Source organism: Hibiscus syriacus, unplaced genomic scaffold (assembly GCF_006381635.1).
Source record: "Hibiscus syriacus cultivar Baekdansim isolate YM2019G1 unplaced genomic scaffold, ASM638163v2 tig00002511_pilon, whole genome shotgun sequence".
Taxonomy (NCBI): Eukaryota; Viridiplantae; Streptophyta; class Magnoliopsida; order Malvales; family Malvaceae; genus Hibiscus; species Hibiscus syriacus.
In genome coordinates this window covers 6,758,194-6,781,778 of record NW_024061932.1, presented here as the reverse complement: position 1 = coordinate 6,781,778, position 23,585 = coordinate 6,758,194, and the positions used below count along the sequence as shown (strand labels likewise).

Below are 23,585 nucleotides of genomic sequence, written 5' to 3'. Positions count from 1 at the left end.
CATGATATCTAGTTCACATGCATTTATTCGAAAAAATGAAAATGAATAACTCAAAAAGCTTTTCCTTGTGTACCCTCCTCACGAGACTCTTAAGGTTCGGGTTTGGCTCGACCTAAGTTTGGGCTCTATGTTCACTATATGTTTGGTTCGGTTCTAAAGTAATAGGTTCTCGAATTATCCTTGCCGGTGCCCCCTTGGGCTGCCGAACCCTCAATCCTGGCCCATCACAGGCTTTAGGGGATCGAGTTCAATTTCGAGGGAACACCCCCCCCTTATGTCCATGTGGAGGTGAATACCAACACGAGGACCATAAGGCGTGAGCTCCGGGAGCGATCCACTATCCCATGCGGAGGTGAAAACCACACGATGGCATAGTCTCTCATTCCTACTTGATTAGGATGGAGCGGGGTTTTAGCTCATGTCATGAAAATGCAACTGTGCAGTGTGTGAGGAAAAGCGAAAAAACACATAATAAAAACACTCAAAAATCAATTCTCAATTAACAAATATCTGAAACCATTAGCAAACAGATCAGTACAACTATTTAATTGTTAATCGAATTAAATCAAAATACAAACAAAACTTATTAAAAACCTAACAAGGGGTAAAAAACCAAATTAAAACAAATTTATAACTTTCAATTGCAAAGACACTTAATTAATCGACTATCGGCCTGACTCTCTAAAAAGAAGTCCCCAGCGGAGTCGCCAAGCTGTCGAAACGATTTTTTTCTTAAAGGTGAAAAAAGGTAAGATTTTGAAAACCACATCAATTTTTGAATTATATCTTTCAATTGATTTTTAATTTAAAAACAAATGCGATTTAAAAACCTTTCGTTTCGAAAAAATTCGGATTTCCTTTATGATCGAAAAATACGGTTCAAAGAGTCGCCACCAATCTTTGGTTAGGGTGTGATTGGGCTCCCAAAAATGTTAGTTATTTTAAATAAAAATTAATTTTAATTAAAACAACAAATTAAGGTCTATGTTACCAAAATCCGAGTTCGGGAGTCGGTTACATAAGGGGAAGGATTAGTACCCCCACAATGCCCTAAATCGGTACCTAGCCGATTAATTAACGTCTTTGCAATGAACTTTACAAATTCAAATTTAATTTGACTTTTAATCCCATAAAACAACAAATATGAATTTTACAATATTCAAAAACACTCAAATAAATTAAATTAAAATTACCAAGTCGTTTTAGAAAGATAAAGAATGTTCGATTATTTACAAATATCGAGACTAGATCTTAAAAGCTATAACAACCTTTTCTCGATAAATTTAAATAAACGAACATTTCATTTTCTTTCGTTCCCAAATTTTAAGTGACGAATCAATTTTTTGGTTTCACTTCCGGGATACGCTTTTAATTTAAAATAGTCAAAACGGCTCTCTAATCAGTTAAGACAAGCCACTCAAGACAATTTTAAATTAAAAGGGTATTACCCTTAGTCCGATTATGTATTTATAAGTCGAGTTATGCACATGAGGATATCATACAAATTATGAATGCACCCTAAATATTAATTAAAAAAACAGTACTGATATGTACAAAAAAAAAACCACGATCATATACATGATATTAGATGTATATCTAAAACAATTAATAAATGCCTAAACTATGGCTATATATATATATGTACACGCAGAGTTCTTTAACAAATATCTTAAATAAATATTAATGCAAAGAAAGGCATGAGACATAATTATAAAATATTACATAATATTTTAAGCACCTGGTCATGTCAAAAATATATATATAATATATACATAGAATACCATCTATGCACATACAAGAACATCATAACCACAACAAAAGGCAAGAATCTGAATACAAATATCATACAAGAACAAGCACTAAAATCAAAGTATAACCATTATCCTATAAGAATAAAATGAACCTTATCGTAAAAAGACTTTAAATGTATAAGAAAAGGAAACAAGGTAAAATGAAACTGATGACTAAAATAAAATATGACCAAAATTAAGGGAACTAGATTCATAAATTTATAAGCCTTGAAAAGAGGACTAAAATGCAATGAAATGAAAACGGGCAGACAACAAATAACCCATTAACCAAAAGAAAGCAAATCCTATCCTAAATGCAGAACAACAACTTTTAAACCTAATATATTTACCTAAAATACAAAAAGAAAAACAATTCAACTCTCCATTTCACTCTCACTCACTTACGGCCACACGACCTGAACCTTCAAATGACATTGAACCAAAGGGAAAGCAAAACCGCACTTAAATACAACCAACCCAAATCTTCCCCATCTCTCGATCGCTCACCTCTTCAACCCCGGTAGTAGATCTTGAACGAAATAGGTAAATGAACTAGCATCTCTCCCTTCCATTTTGCTATTTTGAAACAAAAAAAAATCTAAAAAGGTTTCACCTTTTGCTCTCTTATTTTCTAGATTTTGTACAGTTTTGTTTCTTTGGTTTTTCGATTAGAAGAATTAGAAATCAAAGAAAATGATACCTTACTTTCGATCTATGCTTGGTTGTTTCTATACATTGCTTTGAAAACGAAAAAATAAAAATAAATAAAGAATATGCTACTGTAAATAAGAATAAAGAAAAAAAAACCTTGAAATAAATATATATGAATGCTAGCAAAAAAGATCCTCCGTTTCTATTGCTTGTCTCCTTTGAATATGGACAATCTGTTTACACCCCTTGTTCTTTTTCTCCCTATATGTGTTTTCTGTTGTTATTTTTTTAGAATGGTCTATGGTTCCTCTCTCGTTTTTGCTCTGTGCTCTCCAGTTCTCCTCGTTCTCTCGGTTAATTTTTTTGTTGTGTGTCAACTCCCCCCCTTTTTCTGCTAAATGCTCCTCTAATATCCCCCACTTTCTTTACAGTTTTTTCCTAATTAATTAAAAAAAAATTGACCCGATAACTACTTTTAGTTTTCTAGGGAGTATTCACGTGGACTTGAGTTGGGCCTTCAATTGCTCAGCTTTGGGTCTGCTCCGATCTAACCTCGGACAAATACGAGTATCTACAATCAAATTTTAAAAGTATTTTAAAACATAATTTTGTTTATTTTAAGTTGACTTAGGGTGCGTTTGGTTCACGGAATGTAAGATTACCAGTGGGAATGTAAGATTACCAGGGAATAGGATTACTGAGAATGTTGTATTTTGTGTTTGGTTGGTTTAGCAGGAATGTAAGATTATCGTGTTTGGTTAAAGGAATAAAAGATTATTGAAATGTATATTTGACCAAATTGTTCTTATTATATATTTGTTTTTTAACAAGTTAGAAAATATTTATATATTTTCTTTAAAAAATTTAAATTCATAAAATTTATATTTTAACCCCTAAACTTCATATAAAATTTTAATTATATATTTTTTTGTAAATATAAAATAGTTTAAGGATAAAATTTATTTTAACCCCTAAACTTCATAAAATTTATATATTTTTAAGGGCATTTTAGTCCAAAACTTCAGTAATCCAACAATACCTAAGGAAATGGAGGAAATGTCATTCCCGGTAATATACCCCGAAAAATCCACTATTGGTAATGTAAGATTACCGAGAATGACATTCCCGGCCAACCAAACGGGGGAATGTGGATTTCATTCCCATGGGAATCTCACATTCCCCCAACCAAACACACCCTTAATGCAAAAATAAGTGACCAAAGTATACCCAAGTTAATTTTAGATGTATAAAGTATTTTTCGTTAAAAATAGGTGCCTAAAGTTTTATATATTACACTTTTAGGTGCCTAACATTTTCGACGTTATATTTTTATGTATTTGGACTATAACGATCATTAAATTCAGACGTCAAGTGACATGTGTCAAACATATAATTATTTTTTTAAAAACACTTAAAATTAAATTTTATTTTTAAAAAAACCTTTATTTTTTGAATTATAAAAAATCTCTAACTTTTTAAAAAAGCCATAATTTCAATCCTTTAGCACCATCAACTGCCACCAACGTCGTCAATTAGGAGAATACCCAATTCTATTTGATCGACCAACCAACCAACGACTAAAACCCCTTATTTTCGTAATGTGTCAAACACCCAATGACCATTTAAAACAAGATTTCATGATCGGCTAAAATGGTTCTCCACACTGCAATAATCGATTGGTCACTGCAATTAGAAGTCGGAGCAAGGTTTCGACCGTTAGATTTTCGAGCAATCATCTGCCGTTAAAATTTTGGTCAATTGGCGAAGGACGACGATGGAAAAGGGATTGGAATTAAGTTTTTAAGGAGTTTCAATTTTTTATAATATCGCGAAAAATGGTTTTTTAAATAATTTTTTAAAAGAGTTTTTAAATAAAATTTTATAAATTTTATAAATTGGCATGTGTCACTTAACGGCTAAATTTATAGTTGTTACAATCCATACACCTACAAATAAAATGTTGGAAATATTAGACACCTAAAAGTGTAATAGAAAAAACGTTAAATACCTATTTTTAACGAAAAATTCTTTATGTACCTAAAGTTAACTTTGAACACTTATTTTTACATTAACCCTTTTAAGTTTATTTCAATAATATATAAATAATATTTTTATTTGTACAACATAAAACATAGAACTATTTTTCAGTTTTACACAAATTAAAGTTGAATGTAAAAATAATTAGAGTTAATTGCATAACATGTATCTAGATTATGGATTTCATTCTAAATTAATCTCTAAAATTTTAAATGTTTGAAATGTATCCCTAAACTATAACTATAATTCCAATTTAGTCGTAAACTTTTGAACATTTTATTTCCATTCTCAAACTATGACCTTTATTTTAAATTGGTCTCTAAATATTTTAAACATTTCACTTTCATCCCAAACTATACATATATACTAATCACATCATTTGTTAATAAAATTCTTAGCCCAATTCATATTATTATATTATTTTAAAATAAAATTTAGATTAAATTTGAATTGAATTATATATTTTGATGACTTTTGGGATGGAATTGAAAGATTTGAAAGCTTGGGGACTAATTTAGAACGAGAGCCATAGTTTAAGGATGAAATTAAAATGTTCTAAAATTAAAAATTAATTTGAAATGAAACTCATAATTTAGAGATGAAATTATAATATTCAAAAGATTAAAGATTAATTTAAAATAAAGATCATAAGATTCAATTAACTCAAATAATTATCTAAACCCACCTCACTCGCTTTCCACCAACACCAATGGTTAGCGTACATATTGGTATTTAATTATTGTTTTGATATTTAAACCCAACAATAATAAATATAATAGAGCAGGTCAAAACCTTTATTTTTACGATAAAAGGTTCTCTAAATCATTAAAAGCAAGAATTATTTGATTTTACTTAAATATTAAGAATTACTCAATTAACAAACACTCATTGCATTATCAAATTAGAATTTGTTTATAAAGGTATACTAAAATTAGTGTTTTTACCTACAAAATTAGTTTAACTGGTAAGTAATTTAATATCGTTTAAGTTTCAAATTTGAGTTATTATGTATGTAAAAAAAATTGTTGGGAGATTCTCTCGTAAAAGTTAAGTGTGAGACGCGGGTCAGTCTAAATTAGTCAGGACAAAATCTTAAAATCGGAAAAATAATAAAAAAATTAGTGGTTTTTTTAATATTAAACTGTATATAAATATTATATATTTACAAATGTCTATGAATACTTTATTTTACATAAATTTTGATATATTCTGTATTTATATCATATTTTTACTATGTTTTTATACTATATTCATATTTTATAATTATGTTGAATCCATATATATATATATATATATAATAGTGCTTTTTTAAAAGAATTTGAAGTTCTTGAATATTTTATATTTCATTGTTATTATTTTAATTAGGTGTTTAATATATATATATATATATATATTTATTACTATCTGATTTTTTTTCCTTCAAGAAAAATATATACAGATTTTTAAGTGAGTTTAATACTACTAAATAAATTTAAATAATAAAAACATGTTTTGCTTTTAAAAATTCATGTATGAATGCCACGTGGATGCGACCACAAGTCACAAATAAATTCCCGAAATAAGTAAGTAATAAAAAAGCAAAAGAATTTAACAGGTACGTTGAGGAAAATAGCAATAATAAGAAAATTAAATGGGAAAAAAAGAGAGAAAGACGAAAATTGGGGGGGGAATGAAGGAGGAGCGAACCATTCATAGAGAGGTTGTCGCGAAGAAGAGACGAATCTGAAATTTGTGTGAGAGGAGAGAGAGAGAGCGCTGAACGACTATGGCGATGCTAGAAAGCATTGTCGTTTTCACCCTCCTTCTCCTTATGTTGATTCTTATCGTTATCCTCATCCTTGTTGCTTTCAAACCATGGCGCTTCTTCTCCTTCGCCGTCTCCCTTTTCTCCTTCTCTTCTCGCTCTCGCACCGTCAAGGTACCGTCGATTCTTTTTCCTCTCTCGATTTGATCTATTTTTTCATTCATTTTAAGACAGAAACTAGTTTCAACCATCGGTTTATGTTTGATTCCATGTTTCTAATCGCGGATAATTGCATTTTGAGCTTAGGTGGAGCTGGATCTCTTTTTTATGTTTTATTTATTATTTTTTACAGTTACGAGCTTTATTTTTATATGTATTTTCTGTTTTGATTTCTAGATGGATTTAATTGCATATCTTTTGTTTGATCCATTTCTCAGCTCTGTATGTGCGATGAATCAATGCGGCTAGTTTATTTAGTAATTTTCTTTTTGCTGCTAATTGTTGATGTTTTGAATAAATAGTAGAGGATTCCATAGTTCCGCTTGCGGTTTGCTGAAATCCGTGGGGATGCAATGCAGATTTTCTTGATTCGTTGAACTGGAGGGATGCATTTAATTGAATTATTTTTGGTATTCTTCTGTGGTGGCTGTAGATTTATGTTGATGCTAGAGGAGTAACTCGTTTTCTAGTTTAGCGGATTGTGGGTGGATTTCAATCATGGATACCAGATATGGCATGTTGTTTAACATTGGGGTGAATAAAACTTGACTCGATTTAAAAAAACTTGACTCGAATCATGTAGGCATTAGTGAGAGAAGCTCCACCTTCTCTCTAAAAATCAGGCGTTTTAAAAAAAAATTCTTTCTTTATCTCTTTTCATATCTCTTAGATGGCGAGTAAGGTGAGAAAATCTGTTGGGAAAAATTGCGTCACAGTGATCATTTTCAATATTCCAGAGTGTCTTCATCATCATGGTCTTTGGTTATTATTCGATAAATATGGTGAGGTGGTTGATTCTTTCATCCCTAAAAAAGAAGCAAGGGAGGAAGTAGGTTTGGCTTTGTTCGCTTCACCAGATTGGAGGTCGCGAGGAAGGCTATCAACTGTGCTGATAGATCTAGGATTCAAGGTTTTAAAGTTTTCATGGCGAGATTTCAACCTCGTGAAGAATTCTGGAGAAAGAAGTTTTCTGGTCCAAAACCAGCCGAGGTCAAGAGTAAAGTGAAGGTTGATACTCATTCAGAGGCTCTCATTGTCGGTGTTGTTGACGAGGATAAACTCTTAACTCTCAGAAATAGCTTGGTAGGTTAGTGCAGAAAATTTTTAAAAATGAAAGAGTTGTCTGCTCTTATGTACAAGGAAGGCGTATTAGGTCCGAAAATTATGAGGTTAAGGCTTTAGCAATTTTAATCATTTTTGAAGATGAAGAGAGTAGGGATTATGCTCTTAATAATTAGATTGGGGTGTTGATAAACTGCTTTGACAAAGTGGAAGTGTGGTGGGAAAATTTTCAGTGCAGCAGCCGTCGGGCATAGCTATCGTGCAAAGGAATCCCACCGTTTGTGTGGAGTCATTCCATCTTCAGAAACATTACAGACAAATGGGGAGAACTTATCTCCATTGAGGAAGGGACCTTAAATCCCGGTTCGTTTGATAGGGCATTGTTTTAGATAACTACGAACTACTAAGCTCGAGTGGAAGACTACTTAGATTTGAAAGTCGGGGATCGAATCTATACAGTATATGTTTTTGAGTTTGAACCTTGTTTCAGCCCAAAATCTGTCTGGGTAGATTCGTCCTCGATGGAAAAGGCAGTTGCCTACCCGTTTTCCACGGTGGGGGAACTCGTTGGTGATTCGTCAGTAAAGCCTTCCGAGATGGAGGAATGTGCTGAGGAAGCAGGAAGAAGTGTGGACTCATCGGAGGAGAAGAATTTCGAGCGGTGTTCTGAGGAAGAAGACAATCTATTATGTTGTATGGGGAACAAAACTAGAGGCAGCAACTTGTCGGGTGAGGATGAGGAGGAAAGGAACATAGGGGAGGAATTAATTACGGGATTGAGGAATATTGTTGCTGGTCAAGGGATGGTACAAACGAAAATTGAGGAAATAGTGGAACATGAGGAAGTGCTGGATCACGCGGAGAGAGAGGCAGAAAATGACAAGGAAAAGTTGTGAGACTGCACGTTCTTATGAGGGAATGAAGGATTATTTAATAGATTTCCTCATGATGGATGTTCGGGTAGAGTCAAAGGTGGTGGAGGAGGATGTGATTAATGTGGGCCTTACAAATAATTGTGCATTCAAAAGTTCAAAGGGTGAGGCCAGGCAGAACCGGAGAGTAAAGGAGGGGAAAAACAATAATTACAGCTCTCTCCAAATAGTTCAAGGAAAATATTCGGCTCCCCAATGGACGTCTAGAGACTGCCGCAACAAGATTAATCAGAGTAAGGTGCAACGCGAGGAAGAATTGTCTGAACTTGAAGGTATAATCCTATATGATTCTGACTTTCGAGCAAGGTGGTAGAGACAAAAGAAGGAAGTGAAAGAATCCTTACAGATCGGGAAAGATTTGGGTATAGTGTCTAAAGGCTCACAAGTGTTTTTGATTTCGGAACATTATAGTAGTAGAAGTATTGAAAGATACAATATGTAGTGAATAGTTTTCGGGGACTCAAATATGATTTTTGATTTTGGAGTTGGAGGTTCGGATGGTCACCGATGTCAAGTCGAGTAATCAGTGGCAGAATGGCGGATAGAGTTTTTTCGAAGTTTGTTTTGTTCAACTCTTATCGTGTGGAAGCTCATGGCTTTAGTGTTCAAATTTGGCTTCTATGGTTTGTGTCAACTGATATATTTGGCTTCTATTGTAGTTGTATTGTGTTGTGCTGTATTTCAGGCCAAGTTCTGGTTAGTCATATTGGAGTTGTTGTTGTAGCTGAGATGATTAGGCAGTTAGTGTTGTTGTGGAGAGTTGTATTCGGTTGTTTTTTTGGTTTTTTTGTCTATGTTGGGGGTGGCTCTCTGTTTGTATCTTATGTAATTTCTTATGTTTACTGAAATCTTAGGCACTCTTTTCCTCCTTTCTCTGATTAAGGAGATTCTCTACAAGCTCCTTTAATCAAGAAGGGGTTTTTTAACGAGGACTTCAATTCCTATAAAAAAAAACTTGACTCGAATTGATTTCGAGTTGTAATTTCATAAAATCAACTCCACTCGAAAAATTTTAAGTTTTAATCGAGTTGTAAAATACAATTCGAATAACTCGAAATTTTTAGTAATTAGTGGATGAATTTTCAAGTTTGAGTCGAGTCCCTCAATTCTGTACATACATGTATTTCACATATGAAAGAAATATATATGTATTGTATTTTTTTTATCAAAAATCACACAGGAATAGATTGTTATATATGTATTGTATATGATCATAAAAAATCATTTAAATTGAAATCAATAATATTATAATATATAAATATTTATAATTAAATTTAAACACTAACTCGAAAATTCAACTCGACTCGAAAAAATTTCAAGTCAACTCTGAGCTGTAAAATAGGACTTGTCAACTCAAATAACTCAAAATTTTTTTACTCGACTCGATCGACCGCTCACCTTTAGTTTAGCAGATTTAATATGGTAGGAAATCTGCTCGGAGATTATTGGCATCTATTCTGAGTCAGTCAACTATGATGAATCACTTAACGCAAATCCACTAAGAATAGATGGCAAGATGTTGCCTCCTAGAGATACTTTGTGAATCCGCCGGTTTTAGAAATATATGTATCCATTCTTGTAGTGTAGCGTCTTCATCAAGAACTTGGTTGATTTCTTTCCTTAGATGGAAAGATATGGAGAGAAAAAGAAAGAGGATAACTTGGCTATCATTTTGAAGCTAATAACTAATTTTTGGAGTCTCTTGGTAAGTGACAAATTTGGAAGCCTATGAAACCAACATATAGATTGATCTTCCCAGTTTATAATAGATTTGTTCCAAATGTCGAAAACAATCCTAATATCATATTATTATCTCATTTTCCTATAATTTTTTCCTATTGTATGGTATCTCCAACGAACTATATTTGAACATTGAAATTGAAATTTACTCTTAGATGATTACTCTCGGTTTCTCTTCCTTTATCTTTTCTTCTCTAAATCCGTATGGAAGCAAGAGTTGGGATCTTTCTTTTAAACCCTTCATGTGTTATCTAAACGCTAAACTTTGTCATAGCATTTTTGCCTTTATATTTATATTCTTTCCATTTAATAAAGGGGAAAAACTGTTGAAGCTTTCTTTCTGTTTGAATCTATTGTGATCTTCTTTCATTTGACAGTTTACGTGGATTTGTAGGTTGATGATGTTGAGAGGCCTCTAGTATCAGATGATGCCAATCTCACTCGAGATCAAAGCAATGATTTGACGAGAAATTATGATTTAGAGGGAGCATGTTACCAAAACGAAGCTCTTCTGCGCCCACCTCGTAGTGAGGGACTTGTTCACAAACAACGGATTCCCTCAGGATCTCCCCATTTGGCTCAGGGTATTAACTTTTTCTTCTATCTTTCACTGTTTTTCTTGTATAATTATGCTTCAAATGTTTTAATTTGTACAGGTGATAGCCTGGTTCTAGATGTAATATCTGATCCTCCAGAGGATATTTTGGTTGGGCAGACGCTAAAGCGCCCACCGGCCACAGAGCACCCAGTTGAAGTGGTAAAACTTGGTAGACCTGAAAATCAAAGTGAAAACAGTATTCAAGAGTTTGTGCCCCAGGCTACCAGTGATCAACGTAATTTCTGTTTTCTCTCACTTCTATAAAGAAAATAATGCATTGTTTTCTTTCAATAGATTGAATGTTGTTAAAAGTAGAGTAATTATCTGTCAAACTCATATGTATTATGTAAGATTGGTTACATATTTATATACAAGCTATAACCTTAACTTAGAAAACTCTGTCAAACTCATATGTATTTTGTAAGATTTGTTACATATTTATATACAAGCTATAACCTTAACTTAGAAACTCTTAAGTTAGGAAAGTAACTAATTCTAGGGAAAGATACAATCCCTTAAAGTTAGGGATTATAACTACTAAAAGATATTCACAAAATCCTATCATAATATTTCTAATTTAGGAATCTATTTTCTGACACTCTCCATCAAGTTAGGGAATGGATGTCTTCCATCTTCAGCTTGCTTGCTAACTTCTGAAAATACTTTCCAGGTAGTCCCTTGATAAGTATAACTGCAACTTGATCTTCAGTGGACACATTGGGAGTAAAAATTAGTCCATTGTCAAGTTTTTCCTTTATGAAATGTTTATCCACTTCAACATGTTTTGTCCTGTCATGTTGAACTGGATTATGAGCAATATTGATTGCTGATTTATTATCACAGTATAATTTCATTGGGCCTTCCCATTTGATCTTTAAATGCTCCAAAATAATCTTTAGCCACAATAATTCACAAATCCCAAGTGTCATTGCTCTAAACTCAACTTCTACGATGGATGTACCCACAACATTCTGCATTTTACTTCTCCATATCTTTAGATTTCCTCCCAAAAAGGTGTAGTATCTTGAAGTTGATCTTCTATCAACCATTGACCCTGCATCAGTATAGCTTCCAAAGTCAAATTTTCTACCTTTATAAATATAATTCCTCTGCCTGGTGTGCCCTTCAAATACTATAGAATTTGAGTTACAACCCTTAGGTGTGATTCTTTAGGTTGTGCATGAATTGGCTTACAACTCCAACTACACACTGCCTGCCCAACACTTGGACCAAATCCAGGTGGGATGTCCATGTAAACCTTCCTCCTCAAGATCCACATGCAAAAAAAAAAAAAAATCTTAATGGCATACTTCTGTAATTTCCATCCTTGATTGGTAGCTAATGACAATAAAATTCTCAGTGTTCACCTTTGCAACAGGAGCAAATGTCTCAAGGTAGTCTATCCCATAGGTTTGAGAGTACCCCTTAGCCACTAACCTTGCTTTGTACCTCTCTAAAAAACCGTCTAACTTGTACTTTACTGAAAATACCCATATGCACCCCATTGTTTTCTTCCCTTCTGGTAGTTTCACGAAGTCTCATGTCTTCTTCTCAAGTGCTTCCATCTCAACTTCATGGCATTCTTCCAATTCTCATTTTCTAATACCTCAGACACAGTTCTAGGAATGACTATGGTGTTTAAGCTAGTAAGGAAGGCCTTGTGTTTTTTAGATAAGTTCATGTAGGACATAAATAGGTAAAAAGGGTTTTTTGTTTTGCAAGTTCTTTTTACTTTTCTAATTGTACTAGGAAAATCAAAATCCCTGTGATCATAAACAAAATCAGATTTTTCAGTGGGTATTTGATCAGAGATTGATTCAGTAGTTATCTTGGTTTGTATAGGAGGGGAAAAGAATGATTGAACCTGCACTGGTGCCTTCTTCCTTGAGTAGATTAACAGAGGACAATTAGTGTCCTGAGTCTTTGGCTAAGGGGTGTTAAGATCATGATTGTAAGGTGGTAGGTTGGTCAAAACTAGGTTGTTGTATAGGAATAGGCTGCTGAGCTGGTGGTACAATCATCTATGAATGAGAGAAACCATCAGACCCCAGGTTATATTTGGAATAGTGGATGACCCTCAAACATCACTGTGAATGAGAGTAAAAAGGTTGGAGGCTTTTTTATTACTCACTGGAAAAGAAGTGCGTTTATGTTTTGCAAGTTCACATATGTCACAATAAAATTCTTCAATAGTTAAGGATTTGAACAAAGAAAAAAACATAAGCTTTATAACTTTAAAGAATGGGTGACCAAGGCAGAGGTGATGAAGCCATAGTTGGTCTTTATTGGTTTTAGATTCTGATAAAAGTGAAAAAGGTTTGGAATTCAGGGCACTGACTTGTCCACCGGGGTCTTCAAGGTAATATAGGCCATTTATTTCTTTAGCACGTCCAATCACCCTCTTCGTTCCTTGTTCCTGAAAAATGCATTGAGTAAGATGAAAAAGAACTCTGCAGTTAGTGTCCTTGGTAATTTTATGGATGGATAGAAGATTAGTAAATAATTTTGGTACATGAAGGACATTTTTAAGTGTAAGGGTTTTACTTATAACAATATCCCCTTGACCAACCATTGTTATCATAGAACCATATGCAATTGTTATTTTTTTTGTTGCTAGGACAGGAAGTATAAGTGATAAATCTGAGTAAAGAATTAGTCAACTTTGAGGGAGGTTGTTATTGAGACCTCCTATTCCTATAAAAAAAAAAAGTAAAGAATTAGTCATGTGGTTTTTAGCCCCTAAGTCAATTACCCAAAAGCTTTGGTAAGTAAATCCGACGCTTTAGAGTCTTGAGAAGAGGATATAACTGAGAAAACTAAACTACATGTACCTGTAGAGGAGGATTTTTCTAGAGACCCCAACAAGTTCTTCAGTTTCTCTATTTCTTCTTTGTTGAACTCAACAGGCGGTTCTTAAGAGTTCTTAACCATCTGTTTGGTTGTATATGCTCTTCCTTGTCCCCTTGATGATCCCTCTCTCTGAAATTTTTTTACTTGCTGTTAGTGGGTTCCCATGAAGTCTCAAGCACTTCTCTTTTGTGTGGCGAGGTTTCTTGAAGTAGGTGCACCATAGAGAGTCCTTGTTCACTATTTTTTATGCTTCTGGTTTATTATCTTTAGTAATTTGCTGTTCCTGACCAGTTCTTCTCTCGGTTACAGCTCTAGTGACCAAGGTTGAACTCTCCACTTGACTGCTTTCAATCAAAACTCCTCTTCTTCCTTCCTTAGCATGAATGATTGCAATAACTTCATTCAGTGAGGGCAGATCATCTTTTCCAAGAATTTGGACTCTCACTGCATCGAATTCAATAATTAGTCCAGCAAGAAAATCATAAATTCTATCTTTTTCAACAAACCTCTTTAGGACTATTGCATCTTCACTACACCTCATTTGGATACACTGATAGTGATCCATCTCCTGCCAAAATTATGTAGTAAGTTAGAGTATTCTGTGATTGACCTGCTTCCCTGCTTGGTGGATGAAATCTTGCTCTTGATTTCATAGATATGGGCAACATCTCTAACCTTTGAGTAAGTTTGTTTTACAGCCTCCCATATCTCTTAGGCTGTATTGAGAAACATGCATGTATCACTGATCTCTGGTACCATGGAATTCTATAACCAGGACATTACTAATGAATCTTGTTCATCCCAAGAATCAAATCTAGGATCTTCCTCCTTAGGTCCGGTTCCAAGAAGATGACTTAACTTTCCCCTACCCTTTAGAAATGTACGAGTTAGCTGAGACCATTTAAGGTAGTTTTTTCCATTCAACCTATAAGCAACTTGTATATTTTGCAAATCACCTATTGGGTAAGAATAACTCCATTCATTCATTTTGACTCCCTGAACAGTCTCAGAACTACTGGTATCGACCACATCAACCATGTTTTTGTTGGGTTAACAGTACACACTTAAGGGAAGGATTTAGGAATAACAAAAAGGTTACTAAACCGAGATTAACAAGACACAAAAATGAGCTAAAAAAGCTTTGATATTATGTTAAAAGTAGAGTAATTCTCTGTCAAACCCATATGTATTCTGTAAGATTTGTTACATATTTATATACAAGCTGTAACCTTAACTTAGGAAACTCTTAAGCTAGGAAAGTAACTTATTCTAGGGAAAGATACAATCCCTTAAAAATTAGGAATTGTAACTACTAAAAGATATTCACAGAATCCTATCATAATATTTCTAATTTAGGAATCTATTTTCTGACAAATGTGTAAAGCATGTAATTATATCTTTCTGTTAGAAGTGCAGGAAGTTGCCTCTCTCTTGAGGTTGTCTCTGGTCCTTCTCGTGGAACTCGTTGTTCTGTGCAGTCAAACACTTCAAGGCTGCCTTTGACTCTAGGGAGAGTTTCTCCAAGTGATTTATTATTGAAGGATGGAGAAGTTTCTGGAAAGCATGCAATGATAACTTGGAATTCAAATGTATACTTCTAAAAGATTGTATGACATTAGTTTGCATTGGTTGCATGCTATATGTGGTGTATTAATTGTTCCGATTTTTATGAACTCCTGCAGAAACTTAAATGGGAGCTGGTAGACATGGGTAGCCTCAACGGAACACTATTGAATTCTCGACCAATTAATCATCCTGATTCTGGAAGTAGGCAATGGGGCCACCCAATGGAACTTTCAAGTGGAGACACAATAACACTTGGAACAACATCAAAAATACATGCAAGTCGATATGCTTTTTTTATTCTGGCATTTTTATTTTTGCTTCTGAAATTTCAAAACTTACTAGATATAATTTATCATTTTCATAAGTACTGAAAACAAGAGTTGTTCATTATTCACATGATATCTCCAGGATTATTTTCATTCGTTTTCTTATTTTAGCAATTCCATAAGATCATCATAGTCGGAGACCATGAGTATAGAACTGACATCTTACTTGTCTTTGTATATTTTGACTGTCAGAATCATCCTTTTGATACAAAATACCCTATAAGCACTTGTCATATAGCACAAGCCACGTCCACTTCTGACATTCTAGAAGTACATAATTTTTGTACCTTTTTATTTTTCCATTATCATTTTTTATTCTCAGGCAATTCTCATTAACTTCTGTTCGTAACTATCTTTCAAGGGTGCTTAGGTAAATTGAAGAACTGAACTTTTAAGAAAACAGTTGATAGTCTGTCTTCATAAGATAAAATCCCATATGGTTAGGATTGTAGACACAATTGTTTGCATGGCAGCTACTTTAGTTATGAACAGTTGGGTAAAGTGAAGAACTGAACATTAATGTCGCACTTTCAGTTAACAGCTGATAAACTGTCTCCATAAGATAAAATCTATATGGTTAGGATTGTAGACTCGTTTGTTTGTGCGGCAGCTGCTTTAGTTTTCTGATAGACTATTGTGGTTAAGTGTTTTCTCTTATGTACTCATTGCAGATAATACAATGTTCATATCAATTTGTAATGCATGAAATATTTGATTTGGTGGAGCTGATTTTATTGATTGCATGTTGTCTTCTATGACAGGTTCATATTTCATTCCAAAATGAGTGTCTGATTCCTTTTGAAGTTGGTATGATTTCGGACCCTATGTCGTTACGCCGAGGAGGAAGGAAGCTTCCCATGGAAGATGTTTGCTATTATCAATGGCCACTTCCTGGCATTGATCAGGTTTTTAAGTTATTAAGTTTTTAGTTGGTTTTTTTCCTTCTATCAAAAGCGATGAATCTTATAATTGTACTGACATTGCAGTTCGGGGTGTTTGGTATCTGCGATGGGCATGGTGGTGTTGAGGCTGCCCAATCTGCGAGCAAGTTAGTATTCCTATTATGTCTTTTAGTGTGCTTCCTAGACGGGGTTTCTAGTTGAATCGTAGATGTCTCGTATTTTGATTAATTATAAGATACACTTTTTATTTCCCATAGATTAATTGTTTTCTAGAGTGTATCATAGTCTTCAAAGCTTGTCACAAAGTATTTTGCATCTTTTCCCTTTCTTTCTGTTTCTGGTGTGTTTGTTTAAATTCAGTCAGTATGATTTCCATGAGCTTTTGATATGATAACTGCTGACTTAGGCTTTGCTTGATAGATTTTATAACCACCTTCCTACTTTCTAGCTTAACCATTTGGTTACCAAAATTTCATATTTACCCCTTTCTATCCTTCTCAACTATCAAAACCTAATTATTGGCTTGATTTATTCATTTAATATTGTCTTATGATATTTTTATCGATACCTTTGACTGGTATGACACATCGGTCTCTTGTTAGTATTAGAAGATATCAGATCAGGCAAACTCCACTCATTGAACCACAACACTTTTCACTGGTTTCCTTGGATACTTTTGGGTTAAAGTTAGATATATCTTGAGAGATTATGAAACATTTAGGTGTTTAGGTGCTACTTTTTTCCCCCCTTAAAACACCTCCTAGCTATATGATAGATAACTAATGTTTTTAGAATTTAGTTCTGCTGTGTGGCGACCTAACCCAAGGCCAATTTGCTCCTAGTTTTATCCTAAAATGTTACCATTTCCAACCTAAAATGTTACATTGCGGCAGGGTTTAACCTAAAAATATTATTTGTCCATTCTAAAAAGTTACACAATTGATAATAATTTTGGTTACAACCGAGAATGTCTTGATGGTAATTTTTTAGGTTGCAACCGAAATAGTTATGCAATTTTCACGAATTGTATGGAAGACGTAATATTTTCGGATTCTACCTAAAATGTTACCTAATTTACTCTAAAAAGTTACGCATTCGTTAAGTTTTTCGGTTACAACCTATTTTTGCTTTTTTTAGCCTTATATGAACCGTTTGTATTTTTTTTTTTTTTTTGATAAGAATTTCAGGCCTCATTAAAAACCCCCTTCTTGATTAATGGAGCTTGTAGGGAAGCTCCTTAATCAGCGGAAGGAGGAAAAGAGTGCCTTAGGATTTTATTGAAGCAGAAAATTACATAAAATCCACACAAAATACAACCAAGAAAACACCCCAACAGAACCAAATAAACTGAAAACACCCATAAAACATCCAAACTAAAAACACAGAAACAGCGAAAACAACATTAGTAACCCCCTAACAAAACACAGAAAAAGAAGAGACAGCTCTAAACAACCATCAACAACTTAACTAACGCAGCCTATGCCTTCTTTAGCTAAGGCATCAGCCTCTAAATTGGATGTCCTATTAACCCATCTAACAACACCTTCAAAGGCCTTAAGCCTATGAACAATATCTTTAATCAAGAAAGCATATACAACAGGACATAATTCCACCCCTTTATCCAATCCACAGCGACCTTACTATCACTCTCTATAATCAGACGGTCCTTGATCCTCTCTCGATGGGATGCAAAGAAAGACAACCCCATAAGAATAGCCTTTAACTCCATCAACGTAGGAGGTCCCGGACCAGCAGTTTCCTTGAAATAGGCTATAGTAGAACCTGATGAATCTTTTAAAACACCTCCTAGTCCGCTTTTCTTCCAATCCCATGTAGTGGCAGCATCAACATTTAATTTAACAAAACCTAACGTTTGTATTTTGGACTCATCCATAATTTGCTTAGAGCCTAACTTTGAGCACTCTTCATAATTTTTTTCTTTCTTCCATACCTTTACTTCCATGATAGCTTAGACTTCTTAATAGCCGGCAGTTAAAGCTAGAGTTGAAGGCTGCTGAGTCTAAAATCAAGAGTTATGATGCCGAGATATCATCATTAAAGGTTGAAACTAGGGAGTTAGTCGAGAAGCTAGAAAATGCTTACACCAAGGCCCAGTCCTTCGAGGGAAAAGCAAGGATTATGGAACAGGAGAAGATCTATTTGGAGCAAAAGTATTCTTCCGAGTTTGAGAGGTTTGCAGAAGTTGAAGAAAGGTATAGAGTAGCCGAGAAAGAAGCAAGGAAAGCAACAGAGTTAGCTGATAAAGCTCGAGCAGAATCAGTGGCTGCTCAAAAGGAGAAAAGCGAGATACAGAGGGTAGCAATGGAAAGATTATCTCAAATTGAGAGGGCTGAGAGGCAAATTGAGAACTTGGAGAGAGAGAAAACAGACTTGGAGAATGAACTCCACAGAATTCGTGTCTCAGAGATGGATGCTGTTTCTAAAGTTGCATTACTAGAGGCAAGATTCGAAGAGAGGGAGAAAGAGATAGAGTCATTGTTAAAAACAAACAATGAGCAGAGGGCTAGTACAGTCAAAGTACTTCAAGATTCTTGACTCTGAACGTGCAGCACATGCAGATGCAAATAACAGGGCCGAGGCCCTTTCTCTTCAGCTACAGGCTGCGCAGGCAAAACTTGATTCATTGCAGCAAGAGTTGACTTCGGTTCGTTTAAATGAAACTGCATTGGATAGTAAGCTAAAAGCTACGTCCCACGGAAAGCGATTCAGGACAGATGATGAAGCTGGGGTGGGATCTGTTCAAGATGTGGACATGAGTGACAGAATTTTGAGAGCAAATAAGAAGTCCAAGAGCACAACCAGCCCCCTGAGACATTCACATTTAGAAGACGGTGGGTCGGTATTCAAAGGTGATGATGTTGACGACAACCAGAATCAACAGGACGACTATACAAAGTTCACCGTGCAAAAACTCAAGCAAGAACTCACGAAACATAATTTTGGCGCCGAGCTGCTTGCATTAAGGAATCCGAATAAGAAAGATATCCTCACCCTGTACGAGAAATGCGTATTACAGAAATCTTGAATGTTCGTTTTCGGTTCATATTATGACTTTGTATATGAAGGGGCGTGCAATCTACTTGATCTGATAGGAGTTGGAGTTGATGAGCTTTTAGTAGAGGTGAAAGTTTTACTTTATAAATTTGATTTGAACTTTCAGGATAAGGTTTGTGTTTCCATATACAGGCATGGGTATTTGATTGTGGTGGCGCAAGGTGTGACTTTTGCACTTGATCTTTGTATCTCGACTCTTAAACCTACTTCATTGAAGGAATATTATATATGCTTGATTGTACTACTCACCTCAACTTGTTTCCCAATGGTAAGGGAAATCTCATAAATAAAGACCATCAAATGCGTGATGTTAAATCAAAAAAAAATTATCTTAACACATATGCCTGAAATATTGTATTTTATTTTATTTTTTTATTAAACAATTGGCAATCAAATGTTTATATGGTCATGGATCAATAGTGCTTGTGGTGCTAGAGTATTTAATGAATAGTGGAATTTTGGAATATTACTAGGGAGAAATTTTCAATCTACTTGCTGCGGAAAGTGGTTAGAAATACATAGTAAAAAGGCGAGGAATTTTTTAATACCGTAGTGAGCTCAAGTGTCTACTTGCTATCCACTTGATCATGGGTTCAAATTCTGGAAACAGTTTGTGTATATAGTGAAAGGCTGTGTACATCAAGACCTTCCTCAAACCCTGTTTATAGTGGGAGCTTTGTACCGGGTATGACCTCTAAGGGAAACGAGAGAAGTTTCATGTTTATTTATGTCCTTTTTTTTCTTTATCTTTCTCACCACTTTGTGCATGAATTCAAGAGACAAACAGATGGAGGATTTGGATATGATCATATTAGTAGATTATGTTTTTTTTTCTCTTTGGCTATACATATCCTCTCTGTATCGTTCCAATCTTATTATCTTCTTCGGCTATAAACACACGCGCGCACGTGCACCCCACATATATATTAAATGAGGAAAATTGTTCTTCAGACTAGAAATTATTGATTGGGGACCTGAATTGCATTATTCTTGCAACATGAAGCTTTCAGTTCAAGATTTAAGGCTTCTGATTTGACAAAAAAACAAAAATTAGCTGTTCTGCTCATTTTAGCTGATATGCAGATTTTGAATTAACTATTTCACTAAAGTTTCAAGGACTTGATGTCCAGGATTCTGCCTGAGATGCTTGCTACCATTTTATCAGATTCTGTAAAAAGAGAGAGGGTTTGTCACAACATGATGCCTCTGATGTTCTTAAAGATGTATTTTCTCGAACAGAAGACAGCATGAATAACTATTATGAGGTTTTCCTCATCTGCCTTTCCTTATTTTCTTTTGTTCCATCTGTCTACATTTTATTGCTGTTTAGTTTGTAATTCTGTCAAGAGCGTGCTGTACAGCTCCTCCCCCCCCCCCCCCCAAACCCCACAAACACCCCCCTCCCCCCCACACACACAAAGTTGGAATCTGTCTGCACTGTATTTCTGCTGCTATCATTTGTAGATTTGCTATCACTCTTGTTGAATCATATCCCCACCCCCTCCCAACACACAGTTGGCATCTGTCTGCACTGTATTTCTGCTGTTATCATTTGTAGATTTGCTATCACTCTTGTTGAATCATATCTTTTCAGGTTATTACACTTGTTTCCATCAACTTTGCATGTCCTTCTGTATTTTATGATAACTTAATGGGGGGTTGTCAAGCATTGGATATCTTCTGCCTACGTTGAAGTTTATGGTGTGCATATCTTAATAATTAATTCCTTGCAGGGCTGTACTGCAACAGTTCTTCTAGTTTGGGCTGGTGATGATGAAAAGTTCTATGCACAATGTGCAAATGTTGGGGATTCAGCTTGTCTTATTTAGTACGTGTTTCATTCTTATTGTTTCAAGTTGTTGGATATCTAGGGTTATTAGGGTATTTTACAATCAGAGTCTATTTCTTGGAGTCTTGAAAAGATATCACTTCGATCATGCCCCATTCATATCATATTTAAGAAATTTTCTGTTAATCTTGGTAATGTGGTGATCTGTAAGTTAGAATATAGGATAACCTGCCATCAACGGTTCATGAAGGAATCTATTGGCATCTGTCAGAAGCTTTTTTTCTTTGAAAAAGCATCTGTCAGAAGCTACTTATGCTAATTGGCGTACTTCAAGTCTTTAATTCATCTAACTATTGGCTGATATTGTATACTTGTGATAATCACCTTTGTTACTCGTACTTGGGTGTGAATCTCGAATACTGGTATTTATCTGGCTAGAGTGTTCAATTTTGCAAAGGTTTTTCATATATTTAGAGGGTCTTAGGTGGTCATATCTTTATAATCGTATCCAGGTATACATCAAACATATGCTTTGGACACGAGCACTTCAAGAAACATGAAGGGTCCGAGCAAAAATAGATAATTGACCCCTTTAGTGTCAATGCAATGTGTTTTGCCTGTTGTATTGGCATCTGGTCATATTTCTGTCTTATTTTCTGCAGAATTTTCTCACCATTTTCTGTTCTAGTTATTTGATATTAAAATTTTCATCATAATTTCCTATCAAAAAAAAAATTTCATCATAATGCTGCTTTTATTGCTGTACTTACTACCAAATTCAATTTTAATGGGACAGTCTCGGAGGTAAGCAACTTAAGATGACAGAAGACCATAAATTAACTAGTTATTCTGAAAGACTCCGCATCGAAGGAACAGGGGAACCCTTAAAAGATGGGGAAACACGTCTATGTGGTATGTGTAAATTTCTGCATATAGTCATTACATACTGGAGACGGGACTTGGTGACATCGCCAAAAGAAGGTAGATATCGAGTAATGGCCCACTTGTTTCAGGTTTGAACCTTGCTAGGATGCTCGGAGACAAGTTTTTGAAGCAGCAAGATTCACGTTTTAGTTCCGAGCCTATATAAGTCAACCTGTGCATATCAATCAAATAAGTGGGGCGTTTGCACTACTAGCAAGGTGATTCTATCAAAATCCTTCCTTGATTATAATTTTGCATGTGAAAACATATTGCATCGACTGTTCTCGGTCGATTGTGATGAAAACAATCTATTTTATATAGTTTTCTCTGCTCCGCTCATATTTGCTTGCTCGTATTCTTTAAATATTCAGCAAATTTTTGTTGTAATATGGATCCACTTATATGTGCCCATTGCAGTGATGGATTCTGGGATGTTGTTAGTGTTAAGAAGGCAGTCCAGTTAGTTGCGCAGGTATTTTATTACAGGCTTATGTCACAAATAAGTCTTAAAAGTATTTCATTTTTTATTTAGGTACCTAAAATAATCTTTGGTTAAAATAGATACATGAAGCGTACTATCTTTTTCATCGAAGTACCTAAAGTATTATTTAATGAATACTACATGTCAACATTTTAAAACTTAGGTGTAAAAGATTGAACTCTTTAGGTACCTATTTTGACTAAAAGGACAACTTTTTTATAAAAAAAATATTAAAGCTTCTGGCTGTTTTCTTTTTCTCTTCCGAACAAATGACGAATCTTGGGTGTGTGGTGGTCAGATGAGGGAGGAGCCGGAGAAGGAGAATTTGGCAGAGAAGGTTGCAAATGTTTTGTTGAATGAAGCTAAAACACAGCGAACAAAGGATAACACCTCAGTTATTTTCTTAGATTTTGACAGCATATCGAGAAGAGTATCTTGTAAAGTCGATGATTCTTAATATGAATTCTTTTTAAAGGTTTCTATTTAGAGTGGAAAAACTATATATTAATTATTTCAAATGCTAATTTCATTTCTGGCTTCGACTCAAGTTTTCACTTTTTACCCCCTCCTATTGTTGAAGGGACCCAAGTCTTCAAGCATAGTTAAAAAATAAAATCAACCAGGAACCATTTACTAAAGGTTGATATTTAACATGAATAAAAGAAACACATAATACTTCATTAATTTAGAATGTCCAAATAAGTCATTTGAGTTTAGTCGAGTGATTGATTTCTAGTGTATTTTGCCCATCAAAAAAATTGTCCAAATCAAGGTGTGCTAGTGCTAGGGTTTTAAAAAATTATTTCAAGGAAAACATAATTAAAGCTCTAGGCATGATTTAACTTATTTCTAAAAATTTCTTACATTCAATTTATCAAACTAATTCACCTATAACCTAA

The 23,585-nt window shown here is 34.5% G+C and overlaps 1 protein-coding gene across 1 annotated transcript; it reads left to right on the top strand.

The window, feature by feature from the left end:
• The first annotated feature begins 6,127 nt into the window (after positions 1–6,127).
• On the top strand, positions 6,128–23,191 carry LOC120147197 (protein phosphatase 2C 70-like). The gene is given in 15 exon segments (XM_039160636.1): positions 6,128–6,396; positions 10,570–10,759; positions 10,832–11,008; positions 15,040–15,212; positions 15,306–15,464; positions 16,277–16,420; positions 16,502–16,563; positions 20,623–20,675; positions 20,678–20,757; positions 21,226–21,320; positions 22,078–22,193; positions 22,295–22,360; positions 22,363–22,423; positions 22,623–22,677; positions 22,985–23,191. Coding segments are annotated over 15 exon segments (1,743 nt in total). The 5' UTR covers positions 6,128–6,243; the 3' UTR covers positions 23,144–23,191.
• Positions 23,192–23,585: the final 394 nt, after the last annotated feature.